General features: G+C 40.2%; 2 protein-coding genes across 3 annotated transcripts in view; both read left to right on the top strand.

Moving 5' to 3' along the window:
* Nucleotides 1–4,762, top strand: part of ahctf1 (AT hook containing transcription factor 1) — an 86,852-nt gene extending 82,090 nt beyond the window's left edge. For both annotated transcript variants that reach the window (XM_067988634.1, XM_067988636.1), the window contains exons 34-36: nucleotides 2,477–2,598; nucleotides 3,047–3,180; nucleotides 3,396–4,762. In XM_067988634.1, coding sequence (XP_067844735.1) covers nucleotides 2,477–2,598; nucleotides 3,047–3,180; nucleotides 3,396–3,609 — 470 coding nt within the window. In that variant the 3' untranslated portion in view covers nucleotides 3,610–4,762. The remainder of the gene's footprint in view (nucleotides 1–2,476; nucleotides 2,599–3,046; nucleotides 3,181–3,395) is intronic.
* Nucleotides 4,763–9,493: 4,731 nt separating this feature from the next.
* Nucleotides 9,494–17,585, top strand: part of kif28 (kinesin family member 28) — a 47,780-nt gene continuing 39,688 nt past the window's right edge. Inside the window, exons 1-3 of the mRNA XM_067988440.1 lie at nucleotides 9,494–9,547; nucleotides 13,586–13,777; nucleotides 14,906–15,112. Coding sequence (XP_067844541.1) covers nucleotides 9,494–9,547; nucleotides 13,586–13,777; nucleotides 14,906–15,112 — 453 coding nt within the window. The remainder of the gene's footprint in view (nucleotides 9,548–13,585; nucleotides 13,778–14,905; nucleotides 15,113–17,585) is intronic.

Genomic DNA, 17,585 nt, shown 5'->3' with positions numbered 1-17,585 from the left:
CCCCACCTTCTGTGTTTCAATGGGGAAATAATTTTTCAAGCCTTTCTTCAAAACTATGACCGCTCATTCCTAGTATTCTAGTGAATTCTAGCTGTACCGTTTTGATTTGCCATTTCACAGCTCTATATCCTTCCTAAAATGGGTTGTCCAGAAAACCCTAACCAATTTCCTACAGATTCAAGGTTATCTCTCTACTTTTGTATTCGTTGCCCCTTTATATAAAACCCAGAATTACATTTGGCTTTTTTAATAGCCTTTTCTGCCTGCACTCCATCTCCTGCACTCCATCTTTAAAGATATATGTAGCTGAATGACTAACTCTGTATTCCTCCACACTCTTAGTAACATCGTTTAAGGTATGCTTCCTTTTATTGTTCTTTTCCCAAAATGTTCTAATTCACATTTCTCTATACTGAACTGCATCTGCCACCGATCTACCCATTCCACTAATCTATCTGTCCTCCTGAATTTTCTTCAGTTTGCTGTGTCCCTAGTTTGATGGTACTGTACTTCCAAACTTCTATCCATTCCTCTTACACCTATGTCCAAACACTTCATTTAAATGGAAAACAAAAGTTCCAGCACAGATTCCTAGAGATATCCCACCAATCTGAAAAACATCCAATTACCCCATCTCTCTGCTTGTTCCCCTGCCATCTCTATTCATGTGGCTGCAATCCCTTTAGCACCATATGTGCGACAAATGTGGTGCCTTATCAAACAATATCTGGAAATATATGGCAAACGCAGTTCAGCATTGATGAATGTGTAGCAGTAGATCTTTGGGGAAAAAGAACAGCGAATGACAATATACTCTATCTGGTAAAAGTTCAGTGGGGATAAGGAACAGGGTGATCTAGGGGTGCAGATACAGAGGTCTTTAACAACAAAATTACTGGTGGGAAAAGCCATAACAGGCACAAATCAGTTCTTCTGATTTAGAAGTTGTGTGCAGTTTTGGGCACCCCATTATAGAAATGATATTGGAGCCATGGCAAAGGTGGAACATAGATTCACTACATGATGGTTAAGTAAATAAAAACATACAAGTTCAGTCTAAAGACATTTAAGGTTGTCTTGTTTCCTCTTATTTCAACACAGTAAACTTCATTCCTTGATAGTTGGTCCACATTATCTTATTTGGCACCTGTTTATGGCTCTTGTAAGACTATAGGGGAGATTTTCTGCTTCAGTGCTTCTGGTGCATGCTAAGAGTGTATATTAGGAAATTGCACATCCCCAGCATGTGACTCTTCACGCATTACTTTTAATAGATGGAAATTCACGGACTGGGTATGCAGTTTCTGATATGCACTTAGGGAATGCAGCAGGATTCCCACAGGAAAATCTCCCCACAGTTTTTCTCTGTGCATTGGAATTTTATTTATCTCAGAAAATAACAATGCTGAAATTTTGTTTGCCATTACATTCCTCTTCCATTGAAAGGAAATACCTTTAGCGTTCTACAAAGGGAGAATAATAGGCATTCAAAAGTCCAGACAAATGTTTCTTAACTGCAATTAACTTTACATAATGGTCTCCTTATGTGCTCTAAATTGTATCATCATGTTGTTAACCAGAAATTGGTAAATTGACTTGTAGAATGCATTTCCTCCAGGCTTAGATCAAGGCCTCATATATGATGGGGAAGAGCACCAGTCAAGATGCATTCAGAATAATGTGAATCTGTTTAGGATACCTTCTTCCTAGCTGCTATTCCCCACTGTGTAGTAGAGTATTCATTTTATATAGAACTACACAGTCATAAATGGTGGGAGACCGTATCTAGAGTAGCTCTTCTGGTGTCCTGGCCAATATCTATCCCACAACCATCATCACTAAAATAGATTATCAGGTCATTTATCTTCCTGCTCTTTGTGGAACCTTGATATGTGCAAATTGGCTGTCACATTTCCCTACATTTCAACATGTCTACACTTCAAAAGTACTTCATTGGCTGTGATGAGCTTTGGGACATCCAGTAAAATGAATAGCTTTAAAAAAGCGGCCCTCTTAGGATTCTGGGAGGTGTGGGCCACTTGTAATTCTACCAAAACAATCTGCCCTCCACCATTAAAATTACAATATTCGTACTCTGTGGCCAGTACCTCTAATTAAATTGTGATTGTTTTAAATGAACACGAGCAACATTTATCCACATAAATGAATGAGGCTATAATACAGTACTAATTGGCAAGTCTTAATTTATCCAAGTCCCATAACAAAAACAAAACTTTTCTCAAAGTCCCATTGCAGTAAGATGTTGAATTCTTTGGGTAACACATTATAGATGTGTGAAGAATTCTACACCATACTGCAATGGGACTTTGATAAAACTTTTGTTTTTGTATGCATTGATTACTTTGACATTTTTTTGAAGTTTGTGAAGTATTTACTGTTAAATGTGTTTGAGACTTCACATTATTGAATTCTATGAAGTCATTCTTAACAGATTTCCAATTTTATTTTTTAATAGTTGGAAAAACCATGTTGCAGGAGTCGTCTGTGCAGCAGCCACCAGAGTTTGCTTTCTCTACTCCTCTAACAAGGTCCAGAAGAAGAACTGGCAATGCAGCCTTGCAGATAGTGAAAGAGGAGGTAAATGAACTGCATTTTAGGGTTCTTTCTTTTAAAACTAAATTAAACTTGGCATTCAAAATAAAACTACTTCAGAGAACCTAATGAGGGCTAGCAAGTTAAATTTGTGGAATGTGAATGTGCACGTTGGGAGAGTTCATGTAATAAAGGAATTAGCTTTGATGGGCTGAATGTCTTTTTTTTTCATTCCTCACTTATGTTCTAACTTCTGGACAAGGCATCTTGTGTTTGACCTTTAGTTATTAGGTTGCCCTCATTTCCTTTTTAATTTTAACTGCCAAACCTTTGTACCCAGAAATAAACAATTATTGACATTGGTTAATGTACTTTTCATATTTAGTAGTAGCAGTCTAGAGGGTAGTTGGCTACACAAGTTGGCTAGATTATAATGTATTTTTTGTGGAAAAAGTATTTTATAAAAGCAAGTGTTCACTTTTGTGCACTTCAGGACTTGCATGTTATGGAGGATGATGTCCCCAAAGTAATGGAGATTAGAAAACTGGAAGAGGAGAAAAGTAAAAAACAAGAGAAAAAAAGTACCAGAAGCAGAACTACAAGACTCCGAGTGAAAAAGAGTCCCAGGTAACATTATATCATTCTTCAAAAGTAACTATTGCAGGGGGCATAGTAAAACAGTGGTCGTAATTTGCAGTTCTGTGTTGCCCAAAGGAAAGACACTGAAAATTTAAGCTGTGTCCGAAGAGTTTTTATTGACTGCTATCTTTTATTGAAAACACGTACCCTTAATGTGAAACTTTTAATAAATTTTAACACAATGATTGCTTCTGCCTTGACAGAGTAAGCAAGAAGACTTCATGGTCACCTGCACCAGTGGAAATTGAATTTCTTTCTCCTTTAGCAAGTCCTTTGGATGCACTGTCCAGTAAAAGAGGAGAAGCAGAGGATGATGGGTCCGTAGAACACAAGATGACACTAAGATATAAGAGGAAAAAACTGATCCCAATGTTTCGAAAGCCAGTCACGCGCAGAAAAGTAAACAGACACAAATAATGAGAAGTTTTACTGTTTTATCAATTTAATACTTGGATGCAGTTTATATATAAGAGTTATACAGTATACAGAACTGAGCGAATTTCTGAAGTTCATCTAATTTTCGGAAAATAATTTATATAAATTATTTTAACATTTCATGAACAAATGGTCTGTAAGGGGAACTGTAGCTCCATATGGAGTATTGTAACTGCTTTTTTTTGTTTTTAGGCAAATGTTTCTCATTTTAATTTTGTAATGAATCTTCATACATTTTATTAACGTATATAAAATGATTAAATGTAAATATTTTTGACATTTTAGGGAAGTTATAAATAAAATGTATACTTGGCAGTTTGATATGTTTTTTGCATTTTTGTGATGGAACATTTTGCCAATGGGGTAAATGGTACAGTATATGCAGTTGTACATCTCTAAAGTTTGTTTTTATGGTCATTTTAGAGACATGATAAGATTGTCAGCAATCTGAGGCACAGTTCAGAGTGGTGCTTAGCTATCTTAAGCTATCATACATCATTCAGTTTTGGTTAAAGGAGAATAGGTTATAATTGGTGTATAGTACTTGTATCCCACCTCTCTACTAAATATATGAAGGCAGTGTTTCCTCTTTGTCAGGAAATGCCTCCAATTTAGTAAGCTATTTTCTCATTCCATGGATACTTGTCATTTCATGTCTTTGCTCACATCCAATGCTATTCATGTGGAATGTATTATAGGGTTTACAATATTCATCTATTGGAAACTCTACTCGTTTCAGTTGGATTCAGAAAAGTGCGGTCTCCATGGGAGAAGAATCAGGAGATTCCATCTTCAATTATTTTAAATGAGGGGTGGGAAATATTTTGTACTGAAAATACTTTCTCCCTTTCCCCCTGCAACCCAGCCTTTTCTGCTTCTTTAAGACAGCCAAGCACCGATTTTGAAATCTAGCCCAGGTATCTCACTGAACCTTGTAACATACTAATTTTATGTCACGTGATGCTGCATCACGTTATTTACTTTTGTCACAATGCTTGTATCATGTTTTTGGTTTTCATCAAGATATGCTTGGCGTGCTGCTACAAATCACACAACAAACTGAGACAGCTCAGCAAATACTGGTAAGTCAGGCAAATTTTAAAAATAAAAAGATTGCCGAAATTTCTCTACACAACGGATTCCTTTTATTCTTTGTGTTTGTTTATTGTCACCGATATAATCACCAGTTCCGTATAGTAGATTCCCATTTGTTTTAACTGAATTTTCCCTTTCAATTTTGCACCCTATTTTAATTTTATACATAAGAAGGGCTCCATCTGCTCTTCCCTTTTCCAAATTACAATCTCCATTGTAATTTTGCACCTCTATTTTCACACATCATCTGCTTATAATTATTGAACCACTTCCTCATTTATGCAACTAGAGACTGGGAAAATATTTTTTAAAGACTTGTACCAGCTGTATCACTCTCATACATGTTACAAATAAACAAACTCTGCCGTGTAGCTTCATAATTACCCTGATCAATTTTTCTTTTACTGCTGTAAGCTCCAGTCTGAGCCAAAGAAGACCATTGAAGTGCCTAAAACATGTTTAGCCACACTTCAATTTAAACACTAGGCTTGACTCTATGTAATTCAAGTTGATCCTTTATAGATTCACACAGAATGGCTACCTCTGCGATGAGATTCTAGTCCTTCTCAAAACATGGTGCCTCCCAATTAACTGTGAATATTGCACATCTTCTTGTGCTTTTCTCTCGATCTCAGACATAACTTTGACCATTTCCACTGTGCAGCAACCTTCATGTTTGTGTATCTAGGATGAGAAAGGGTGAACCAGGCCAAACGGGCTCGCCCTCATCCTTCAGCCGCTTTCATCCCCCTGCAAGAGCCAAATCCCTTCTCCTATCTCCTGGGAGGGACAAGAAAAAAATTGACCTATGGCCAATTCAGGGGTCGAGTTTAAAAAATCCCTCTCTCATGGACAATCAAACAAGTTTAAGGAGATCCCAAAGCCAGTAGTTACTTTCCAGAATAATTTATTCTCATCTTCCAGAAATCCATTTAACATTTTCTGGAAGGATTATAAGGAATCAGTGCCTCCTCTGGAATCCTGTTCCATGTGTTAATCCCCAGAAGGGGATTAACACATGGAACAGGATTCCAGAGGAGGCACATGGAACATTTGCCTGAGGAAGGAGAAAATCTCCGAAAGCTTGTGAATTTAAAATAAAATTGCTGGACTATAACTTGGTGTTGTAAAATTGTTTACAATTCTGGGTAAAGTAAAACAACTTCATCCATAGCTTCCTCAATTTTTCTGTGTGATACCTAATTCTACCTGACCCCATTACCTTAAACACACTATCTACTTGCATGATGTCCATGACTTTAATAATCTTAAATACCTGGATCAGACCACCTTTAAATTACCATCTCAACAGTGAATAGAAACCCAAGTCATCAAGTCTATCAACGATCTTGGGCTGGGGATCATCCTTATAACCCTTCTCTGCATCTTCGCCAGAATTGCAATGTCCTTCCTTAGTTGGAGGGGACCAAAACTGGAACAACGCTCAAAGCTGCCTAATTACTTTGCCAAGATATACAAACTCCCCACATAGTCCTGACCAAACAACATTGATGTTGGGTTTCAAAGCCTTCTGCTATGGCACTCAATATTGCATCTTAACTCAAGCTATATATAGACACTTGAACATTGTGTTGCTGGGCTCAAGGGTTACATCAAAACAGTGGGGTAGATTTTAACTATCAGGCGGCCGACTGGCTTAGTGCGCCGACCAACTGCCCAATAGTGCCGGCAAGAGGCACAGTCCGATGCAGTTTGTTGGCTATGGGCCGCTGCAATATCGGGCAGCCTGGAAGCCAATCTAGCCGAGGAAAAAGGTAGGTTTGGGGAGGGGTGGGGTTGCGATTGCGGAGGGGGTCCTGGGACGATGGCTGCAGCCGGCCTATTTTTGTGAAGCCTGGACAGATGTTCCTGCTATTCCAGGCCCCACAAAATTTATTTCAACACCTTTTCAAGCCTCGTCTGCTGTTCCGCCAAGTTTTACTGAGTGTCCGCCAAGTTTTACTGAGCGTCCACCCAGTAGGCAGTTAAAATGGTATCGGGATCCTATGTACCTAAGAGGGCCCAGATTCGCAAAGATTAATGCGGGCATCTCGGCCGTCAACAGATGACAGGAAAAATGGCGATGGAGGGTAGGTCGACTACCTTTTTAGCTCCTTTACCGCCCCCTTTCCACAGGGCAGAGGAAGTTAAAATATCCCCCAGTGTCTGAATTTGAGACTTGTTCTCCATATGTTTTGAGCTGCAAGAGGTCAGTAGAGTGTGGAGTGCAGCCTCAGTGTGGGTTCAGTCTTGAGGTGCAGTTGGGCAGGACTTTTTTTTAATATAACTAATAATTGTGAGAAGGGTGTAAGCGGAGTTTGATTCTTGCAAGTTTGGTGCTAATGGGAATTCAGGCTAACATCTACATTGCTAAGTTAGACACAGGAATGGAAGTGCAGCAAACCTTCATGATGTGTGTAGATTGCAATATGTGGGCCATCATTGATTGATTCTCAATGTATCCAGGGGCAACACATTTCCAATGAGTAGGAAAATTCAAGCATATGATACAAGAGGAAATGTAGCGGCATATATATAGAAGGTTGGCTGATGGACTGAAAACAAAGGTTTAGAGGAAGTGTGCCCAACTTGCATTGGAGAAGAGTTGGAAGTGATGTACCTCGAGTCAGTGCTGGGGTCCACTTTTCTCAAATATATAATTTGGACTTGGGCATAAGAAGCACATTCTTGAATTACCTGACAACACAAAAGTAGGGGATGACAATACATCCAATCATCAATTAACGATGGTTAATCAGATGCCTTAAAACAGTTCATGGCCATTACTATTACATCCTTACAAATAAATGGGGGAGGTCAGTGCTATGGTAACGGTAAATAAGGGAACATTCACCCCTCTAGTAAAAAAGTTTTTTTTTAAACAATAGTCTCCATCTTAATCCCTCTCTATTTCCACCAAATTTACACACCAATTAGTCCTCTATGTATCCATTTACAGTATTTCTTTTAAACTAAATGAACTCACCGCTTTAGAAATACCCCTGACTAATTATTTTAACCTCTCCCCTTGCATGGCCCCAGTAGATTTTTGCCTATCTCTACCAGATATTAAGGATACCACCAATAAAAACAGAAAATAATGGAAAGTACAGCAGATTGCTCAACATTTGAAAGAGAAGGAAAGGTTGATGTTCCGATGTTACTCCTCAAAAATGACAGTCAGGCTGGATATACCCTTATCTAGGGATGCATAGAAATTCAGGGCATCCCAAGATAGGCCAGCAAGATCAGAGTGTTCTGTCAACGTTAGAGGGGTCAAAATAGTTGGGGAACGACTTTACAGACGTCACTTAAAGCTAGAGGCTAAGAGGTTTCATTTAACACCTGAGCTGATTATAACTTGCACTTCCGGGATACCTTTAACATGATCCCCAAATTGCTTCACAAAGTGGGTGGGAGTTAGACCTCAGCACCAGTAGGAAGCAACATTAGGGGGGTGGGGTGGGCAAAGGCACAGTCGAAGGGCTGGGTTTTCAAGAGGCGTTGAAGTCACGCAGCAAGGGTTTGGGAAAACCATTCTAGGATGTGTGGGCAAGGTGGCTGGGCCACTGACTGGACGGGACAGGTCGGCATGGGGTGGGAGAAATTCACAGAAGGCAAGAGACTCGAGAGTTAAGTGAGCAGGGCTGGGTACCTAGAGGAGGGAGATACTGGGTGTTATAGTTGTATTATTACATTGACTGGTCTGATACTTGTTTGATATAAAGGAAAAAGAGGGATTTTTTTGTTTAGTTTTTCCTTTAACTTGATTTTGTTATCTCTTACACACATAATGGTTTGGAAATACCATGTTAAATGTACCAAGGATATACAAGTTTATTTGTAGGTGTAAGTTCATCTGCAGATCTAATTGTATGTATGTTTTGTTAAATCAAAACTCAGTTTTAAGAATTTCCCCAAAAATTTAACAGTTTTTCTGTTGTATAGCTGATTGCCAATCAATCATTAAAAATAGAGGTTCCATTAAGTTCAGGGTTATCCAAACAAAAATAAAATCTTGCAGGTTCGATCTTTTACTATGAGTCATTTTTAAAAGGGGACAATGGTTTAAAATGTTGTCTTGAGTTTGTACAAATAGAGTAACACCACCTCCTAAAGGCAAACAGACCAAGGCAGGAATAAGATTGTTTTTTTATATTGCACTTTATTTCACTTAATATTAAAATGTATGAGTTGGCTCTAAACTAGCTTCAGAATCCCATACAACTATGCATTAGCCACCACTGATGCTGTCTATTTTTTCTTTATGTGATAGATCAGATTCAAGTTTACTGTTTTATTATGTGCTTTACCCATTTCAAAATGCTTTGTTAAATTCAGTAACTTGCCTCAAAACCAAATTTCCCATTTACATTTTCTCTTTCCCCAAACCCTGAACAGATGCCATTTAAGCACGGAGACCTATGGGGGCAGGTTTCAGTGTATACCATGTCACAGAAGATACTTCGCTTTCTGATTGTTGGCTGGGCAACAGGATTTCAGGTAACTCTCCCCCCTCCCTGTGCAGCTACTGCACTTGATACCAGTCTGGCATCCAGATACTGTTCCATCTGTGCACAGCCACCCATAACAACACAGCTCAGAGGAGAAAGTAATGTAGAAGGAGCACCGAGTGAACAGCTTTCCAGTTAAAAAGCGACGACCAGCATTTAATAAACGCCAGGCCCAACAAGGCAGCTGACGCTCCACTCACATAATTATTAATTTATCTTTTTTTTTCCCAGCGAGGGAAATGAAGAAAGGATGAAAAATGTCAAGTGCAGACAGCGTGAAAGTGGCAGTCCGTGTTCGGGCCTTTAACCAGGTGAGTGAGAGTTATAGATACATCTTAAATATTTCAAGTAATTAACAGTAAAATAATTAATGCAAGAAACTGTACACATCGGCAGCAATGAAACTAAGGTTGGGTGGATAGTAGTTGTGTATTTTATCGCTGTAGGTATTTTGTATTTACACTACAGACAGGCAGCATAAGAGTTTAAATGCACACGGTCAGATGAGACCGATTCATCAGGTGACTGAAGAACATGAAGAAATATAATTTGATGCTGCTTTCCCATAATGAAATGACTGATGTAATCCCATGCACATTAGCTCTTGTATTGGTCCAATGAAAGGTGCCACGCTATTTGAATTATTTCCCCAATTTCTTTGTCCTTGAATATGATTGTACCAACTCTCTTGTCTTTTCTTGTCCTGTAACCCTTAACTAAATCAGTAATGCACTCACTGATCCAGTGAGTACACCACTGCGGATATGTATTTTTTTTAATTAGGGAAAGGGAAACTCAACCAGGTTATAGTCTCTCTGGCTGTTACCCCTGCTGGAAAGTACATGTGTGTAGACCTCAGCTAGGAACAAGATAGGGCTTGGTGGTGATGATCTCCATGGTTAAATAGCGCTCTGAGGCTCATTGTCTAGGCTCTCACATGGAGTGCCCTACACATTCCTCAAGAATAAAATCCAGCCTGTCCTTGCTGATTTCTCTGCGGACCTCCAAAGCATCCAACAGCCCAAAGAACCACCTTAGAAACATTGATTTCCGCAAGATTCCTTGATGGTTTTTGGTCTCACTATGATCCTATTTCTTGTGCACAGCTGCACCCTGGAACACCAAGAGTACACACATCTCAGACAGAACCCTGGTCACCGCCTCAGTGGGCTGCCTCAGGGTTTGCCATGGGCATGGCCATTCCCCACCTTCTCCAACCTTTTGGGAACTCAACATGAGTACCGTCCACGCCTGTCAGCCTATTGTTAGTTAGGTAATGGAGTGTGCAGTCCATTCCTTCCCCTCTCCACCTTATTTAGGTCTTTCACCTAAGCAGCACATATCACTGGTTTTTCCAACCGCCACGTAAATGATTCCTAACTACGATCTCTCGGGCCAGGCGCCAACTTAGTACAGTGCTCTCTCCAGACACCAAGGATGTCCTCAATGGGTTTGTTGAAGAGCATCAGACTTGCCCATCATTGGCACTAGCCCAGGGGAGCCTTTTAACCATGAATGAGTTTTAACCATCAGAAAAACAATTTAGGATGAGTTTTTGTGTAGTTGTACACTCTTACAGATCCTGCTCAATATCTGCAATGATCCTCCTGGACTCAAGAATCATAATCTACCTTTGCAGTAGCACTTCACTACTCTGAAGAGGCTTCCAGTACTGCTTTAAAGTTCATCTGCTTTCACCTAACGGCTATCCTTCCTTTTGCAGTTATCTTGACAGGATCTTGTTTAGCGGATGTGTATCTAGAAGGCTGGTTTGTTTATGAATTTGGTTGCAGAGGCAAGGAGATCATTAGCTTCATCATGTGTCTTCACGTGTGCTCTATCAGCTTCATGGTCAGCAATATCCTTCTTATGGCCGTGCACCCTCGCCCGATTACTCGTAATACCGGGCCCATTAGCCACTCTGACCTGGCAGTGGCCCTTTTTCGCAAAGCCGGCTTCTTGCCCAAGACAGTTACCTGCTTGATGAAGAAGGTAACTAAAGATGGTCCAAAGTTTCCCTGCAACGTCAAGCCATTTAATTGGAAAGCAAAGGACATGCCAAGCGATTAACAACTAGGTGAGTAATTGCTGCCCTGTTCTGAACCATGGCAGTGTTGCATAATTGGTGAACCATGGAAAAGTAGCAAAGGGCATAACTGCAGGTGGGATTTGTGCCACCTTTGAATATCCAGGCCTGACATATTACAATGAACCATAAGGAGCACTGGACAGTCATCGAGAGATGTATCTGCAATCGTGAGAGTCCTTTGGCACTCAGCACCGTGCAGAAAAAGTACATTGATACCACAAGCCAAGGTATAGACCTCACAAAAAGTATCTTTGCTCTTATAAAGTTAATCAAGTACACCCCAGGATCCAGTGCAAGTAGGTTCTGGTTAGTGATCAAAGCCATGCCCAGGCCCTGTTTGACTCCATAAGCCCTTCAACAACTTGGTAACCATGGAACCTGAGGCATCATTAATTGACTATTCAACATATTTTCTATAGGGCAAGGACACAAATCCATTCCTGAGGAATGAAACATTGGGCTTCTTACCACCAGGTAAGAAGTTGGTATTCCAGGTGGTGAAAGAAGGGCCAGACCTTTGAGAGGAACCTTCACAGTTGCCTGATGGAGTGATCTCTGAGACATGTCATGGAAGTGGCCAATACTGCACGCACATGAATGCATGTATCACCCATGCTCATGATTAAAGACTTTGTATTGCGTGTACAAGTTTCCTTCCCCCATTTAAGCTAGATCTAAAATCAAATTATTTGAGGTACTGATGCCAGATGACTTCATCGAACAATGGAGTTGGCACCAAGATCTCTACAAGGGTACCTCTCAAGGACATCCAAAATCATCTTTAACCCAGTTACAGCCAAGAGGAGCTTGGCACCACTATTCAACCCAATCTTCTATCAAGAACTAACCCTGTCTGGAAATATTTTCAAAACATAATCCATCCACCCAGCAAAAGCAGGGATTTCAGGATGACACTCGTCTGAAATCTTTGTTGCTTACAAGCCAGTGCTTTCACTGATAGGCTGGCCATATCCTTGTTAGCTGGCCCATGTTCCCAGGGCAATGGTATATCCTGGATAGGAGGGTTTGCCTATTTGTTAGGAACCAGTCCATTTAGTGAACAGCAGCTTTGCCTTGTTCTTATAACTCCCAGTCATAAGCATTGATTTAGGAAAGAAAAATCCCTAGTCAACATTAAAATATTATAAGATGTCGCCTTTAAATTACAGCTGTAAAATTATCAGTTGGAAACTAGTGTTTTGTTAATGGCCATCTGTTCAACTTGATATGAGCTTTAAACCCCACATTTAGTCCATCAGTCACTTTACACTCCTGCCAACCTTTTCACTTACATTAGCGGACAGAGGAAAATGTAAAAGTGTCTTCGGGTGAGAAACAGCAGCCGAAGAACGTGAAGAAGGAAGTATAATTTGTTGCCATTTTCGCCCGATTAATTGACTGATGTAATCCCATGCACATTAAGCTCTAGTATTGGTAATACCTATGAGATGTTAAACCAAGCCTACCCCTCAGGTGGACGTAAAAAATCCCATGGCAATATTTTGAAGAAAAGCAGGGGAGTTCTCCCCGGTGTCCTGGCTAACATTTATTCCTCAACCAACATCACTAAAATAGATGATCTGGCCATTATCACATTGCTGTTTGTGGGATCTTGCTGTGTGCAAATTGGCTGCCACGTTTCCTACATTACAACAATGATTACATTTCAAAAGTACCTCATTGGCTGTAAAGCGCTTTGGGGCATTCGGAGGTCGTGAAAGGTGCTATATAAATATAAGTTCTTTCTTTTCTTTCTAATAAAAGGTACCGCACTATTCAAATTATTTCACTTATTTAGGTTATTTGGCAGTGAATATAATTATTCTAATTCTCTTGTCCTTTCTTGTCCTGTCACCTGCATTGAATCAATGATATTCATTCTACTGATCTAGTGAGTGTGCTATTAATTTTTTTCCAGCCTTGCTATTTTAATATACTTCATTTTCTCACTGTCTTTTGGGCTCCTGTACACAGCATGTTCTGTGATGTCCCCCACCACCACAAAGCCTGCCAATTGTTACTGCCTACACTAGTCTCTCCTTAGCTTATGGTACATTAGGCCTCCATTGGTGGTGTAATGAGAGATCTAGACTTACCTTCCATCAGCTGGATATAGAGAATAATCTTCAATCTCCTTAACCTAAAGTTGTCCTGGATGTTCCTCACGCACTGTTCCAAATATTTCCACGTCAACTTACGTTTGATTAACAATTTTTTTATATAACATAACCCCACATATCTTTGTTTTTAATTTTAACAGACGGAGAAGGATGCAGGAAGTAGTTGCATTATCTCCGTGGCTTTAAACGACATCACAATTTACGATCCCAGAAATCGGAACAACACGAAAACCTTTACATTTGACCTGTCCTACTGGTCACACAGTGGATTTATTAAAAATGAGGAGGGAATTCTTATTCCAGATGGACCTACTAGCAGATACGCAGACCAGGTAGGATGGTATCACTGTTCCATGGTCAGGACCAGACATTTATTATACAGTCTAGTGTTGACACTAACCTTATGCGCATAATCTAGGCTGACTCTTCAGATCAGTACTGAAAGAGTATTGCGTTGCTGCAAGTGCCATGCTACAGATGAGACACAAAAGCCACAGAAAAGTCAATTTCAAGTGACAGTATTTTCTTCCAGACAGGATACATTCCCCTTGTGACATTTTATCATAGTAGGTTTGGGACAAGGTTAACCTGTAGGACATTCTAGTAACAGGTTTCTCTTATAATGTTGTTCAGCTGAATGGCTTTTTCTTTTCCTTTATAGTTTATGCTAGAATAGGACACAGACATATAATTAAAATATGAGGTGTGATAGTCTAACAAACTGAGGTTCCCTCTTCACTAGTGGGACCTGTGATTTCCAACATTACAACCACTAGCAAATGGTCTGGCCCCTCTCTCTATTTAAGGACATTGGCCTTGTTGCCTTTGGGGTGTTTTTTGGAAGACTACATATCCCCCTTTCAAGCTGTATCTCCTCTTTTCTCTATTCTCCCCAGTCAATGCACCATCAACAAGAACACTTTCAAGGGCCAGGCTGAATGGGGCATTAAAGATTTATGGTGAGGATCCTGTCCCAGAGCCATTCTGATGATTTGGAATGCCACAAGGCTGAACTTGAAGCTTGCCTGATGACTCATCGGCAGAAGTGTTGCTCAGTGTGGTACTTGATCTCTCATCTCTACGGAGTTACCTGATATCAGCCAGGACAGCAGTAGGAGGTACTGCCATTAGCCTCAGTGCACCTGAGCTAGGAAAGGGGAAAGTATTGGGTAGGGTTCTCACACCTGATTGTTATACTACAGTAACGTCTGCTGCAATTGCATGTGTGAGGGGACAATGGGTGAAAACAAAATTGGCCTTAGCTGTGATGCCCTCCGTGGTCAAGTAACCTGGCAGCACTCACCTTGGCATGAAGAACGGCCACTTTGGCAAGGCACCCAAGGGCTTTGGGCACCGGTGGAATTCTAACACCAGCTGTTGTTCTCAGGAAAGAAGGGGGAGAAAATGGAGGGAAAAAGAAAAGAAAAACACTGAATTTTGTTTAAAATTTGTTTTCTTAGAGAAGGGTGTTCGGTGACCTTGGACAAGGAGTGTTGAATAATGCGTGGAAGGGGTACAACGCTACACTGTTAGCTTATGGTCAGACCAGCTCAGGAAAGAGCTACTCCATGATTGGTTATGGTCCAAACAGAGGGATTATTCCATTAACTTGTGATGAGTTATTCAAAGCAATTAAACAAAATCAGGAACACGATAAACAGTACCAGGTAAGTATTAGCTACCTTCAAGTGATATGTTTGGAGGTGGGTAGTGGGTATTGGGGTTTAGTGGGTATTGAGGTTTAGTGGGTAGTTGGTGGAAAATAATAGTTTTGAGATGCACAGTAGATACTATAGAGATGGGTAGTAGGCATTGGTGGGTAATGGGAGAGTTGATAGAGGCAGATTGTAAGATGGGACACAGGGAGGTGCTGCAATTTCAAATAAGTATAAATGGAGAGGAGTGGAGTTAGATGGAGGAATTGATGTGGAGGACCAGAGAGAGCAGGACCTAAGTGTAGGGAGCTACCGAGGAATAGTGAGACCAAAGCGGACACAGGTGGCCATGGAGGAATGGTGAGAGGGCAGGGCTGAAGCCGTATCAAACTGCTACCAGGGGTTCAAGAAGAAAGCCCATCACCACCTTCTCAGGGCAACTAGGGATGGGCAATAAATGCCGGTCTTGCCAGCAATGCCAACGTCCCAAGAATGAACAAAAATAAATAAATAAATACATACATGGGATAAATGGTGCCAAGCAGAAATAAATAAGAAAAGAAGAAAGAAAGGGAACCAGATGGAAATAAATAAATGGACGTGAGGATGTGGAGATGCGAAGAGGTAGTGGGGCTGAAGTGGACAGACGGAGCTGAGGGGAAGCAGAGCCAGACTGGCAGGGAAGTAGAAAGCTATCTTCAGTCTTGGAGAAAGGGCTTCACACAAGTTAATTAATTAAGTGACAGCTTTTGGTGAGTCATCAATTTACAACCAAGAGCTCAGGTGCAGCCTGTCTCCAAATTAAATAAATAAAACGTGCCGTTGGCAGGTTGGGAATTTAAGAAGAAAGGCTGAGAGAAGGGGCTTCCCCAAATTAACTAAATAAAATCAGCCTTCAGCCTGAGAATGGGCATTCTTCAAATTAATTAAATACAATCAGCAGGCATCCCCCGAGTTAATTAATTTAATTAAATCAGGCTTCAGCGGGCTCATATTAAAACAAAGGGCTTTCTCTCACATTAAGCTGGTAGGCATCTTTCAAATAAATAAATTACATTAAATCAGTCTTTGGCCTCAGAGAACAGGGTTTCCCCAAATTGATTATATAAATATAAATGAGACTTCAACAGGATTGATCCTGCAGTGGATTAATTAAATAAATTCATGGAGGTCCAAAAAGAAAGAAGAAATTCAAAGTTAGATTAATTTAAAAAAGAAGTTTGCTACAAATTAGTTAATTAAAATGAATTTGTAAACAATTTTACAACACCAAGTTATAGTCCAGCAATTTTATTTTAAATTCACAAGCTTTCGGAGGCTACCTCCTTCCTCAGGTGAACGATGTGGAAAAAATGAAAGCCTCTTGAGCCGGAACGGGTTTTGCTGTGAATTAATTCATCTTTAAGAGATCAAAATTAAAAGATTAATATTTAAAATATTGCAAAATAACTTACAGTTGGTGGCAGAAGAACTGACTGAGAGACAGTTTTAGTCATAAGGGCAGACTCTGCAAATCGGAAACAGGCATAGAAAAAAAAGCTATTTAGAAGCTATCAAAAATGGTGAGAACAAGCATTTCAAAACATGGCAAAGAGCTGTAACAGAAGTAGGTGCAACATAAAATCGTGGCCAAGGAAGTTAAGTGTGAATTGGATAGGAAGTGTATGCGATATGCAAAATGTCATACACACACCCACAAACATATATATGTTTACATTATCTGTAACTAGTAACTGGCCTACATTGTTGCCCACAGTCAGTTGATGAATAAAAGTTTTATTTTTGCACACAATGGTGATGGGTGAAAGACTTCACAAACTCATTCCACAGAACCATCTAGTGGTGAAAGCCTGCAACTACAGTGTGACAGTTGACATAGCAGATTTGAATGGGAAATGTTGTCATGGAAATTTATAATGGGAAATGTTGACAGTAAAGTGTGACCAAAGATCATGACAATGGGAAGTAAGATTTTTAATATTATGTAGATATATAAACAGCATTACAAGTGCATGCACTTTTACTTCCTGTCGTCACACTGATACTTCTTTCAGGTATGTGTTATTTCTTTATCACTCTTTCTTGTGCCTCTATCATGGCTAGGTAATGCCTTGCTTAAATTACCTTCATTTATACTACCTTTTCAGTCCTCCTAGCATTAGGTGGTGCTGTTGTACACCTTGCATCAGTCCTGTAGGTTTTCTTCCCTTGCAATTTAATTTCCCAGGTGACCTGCTAAATTCTAAATTAATATTTGCCACAATTTTTATGCAGCATTTTTAAAGCACCTGCAATGCATGCTCAAAGACACCCAATCTTTCACTTGAGCACCCCCACCATTTCTTTGAGTGTCCTGAAAAGCTGCTCCCATCATTTCCCTCTGGGGCTTCTCAGTGGAGCCCGGTCTGCTCCCCTCGCCTCTCCTGGTCTTCCTACGAGCTGCCCCCAGCATTAACCTGAGCCACCCTGCCTGGCCTTCCCTCCA

This window comes from Heptranchias perlo, chromosome 8 (assembly GCF_035084215.1).
Source record: "Heptranchias perlo isolate sHepPer1 chromosome 8, sHepPer1.hap1, whole genome shotgun sequence".
NCBI lineage: Eukaryota > Metazoa > Chordata > Chondrichthyes > Hexanchiformes > Hexanchidae > Heptranchias > Heptranchias perlo.
This window is presented reverse-complemented; position numbering and strand designations above follow the sequence as displayed.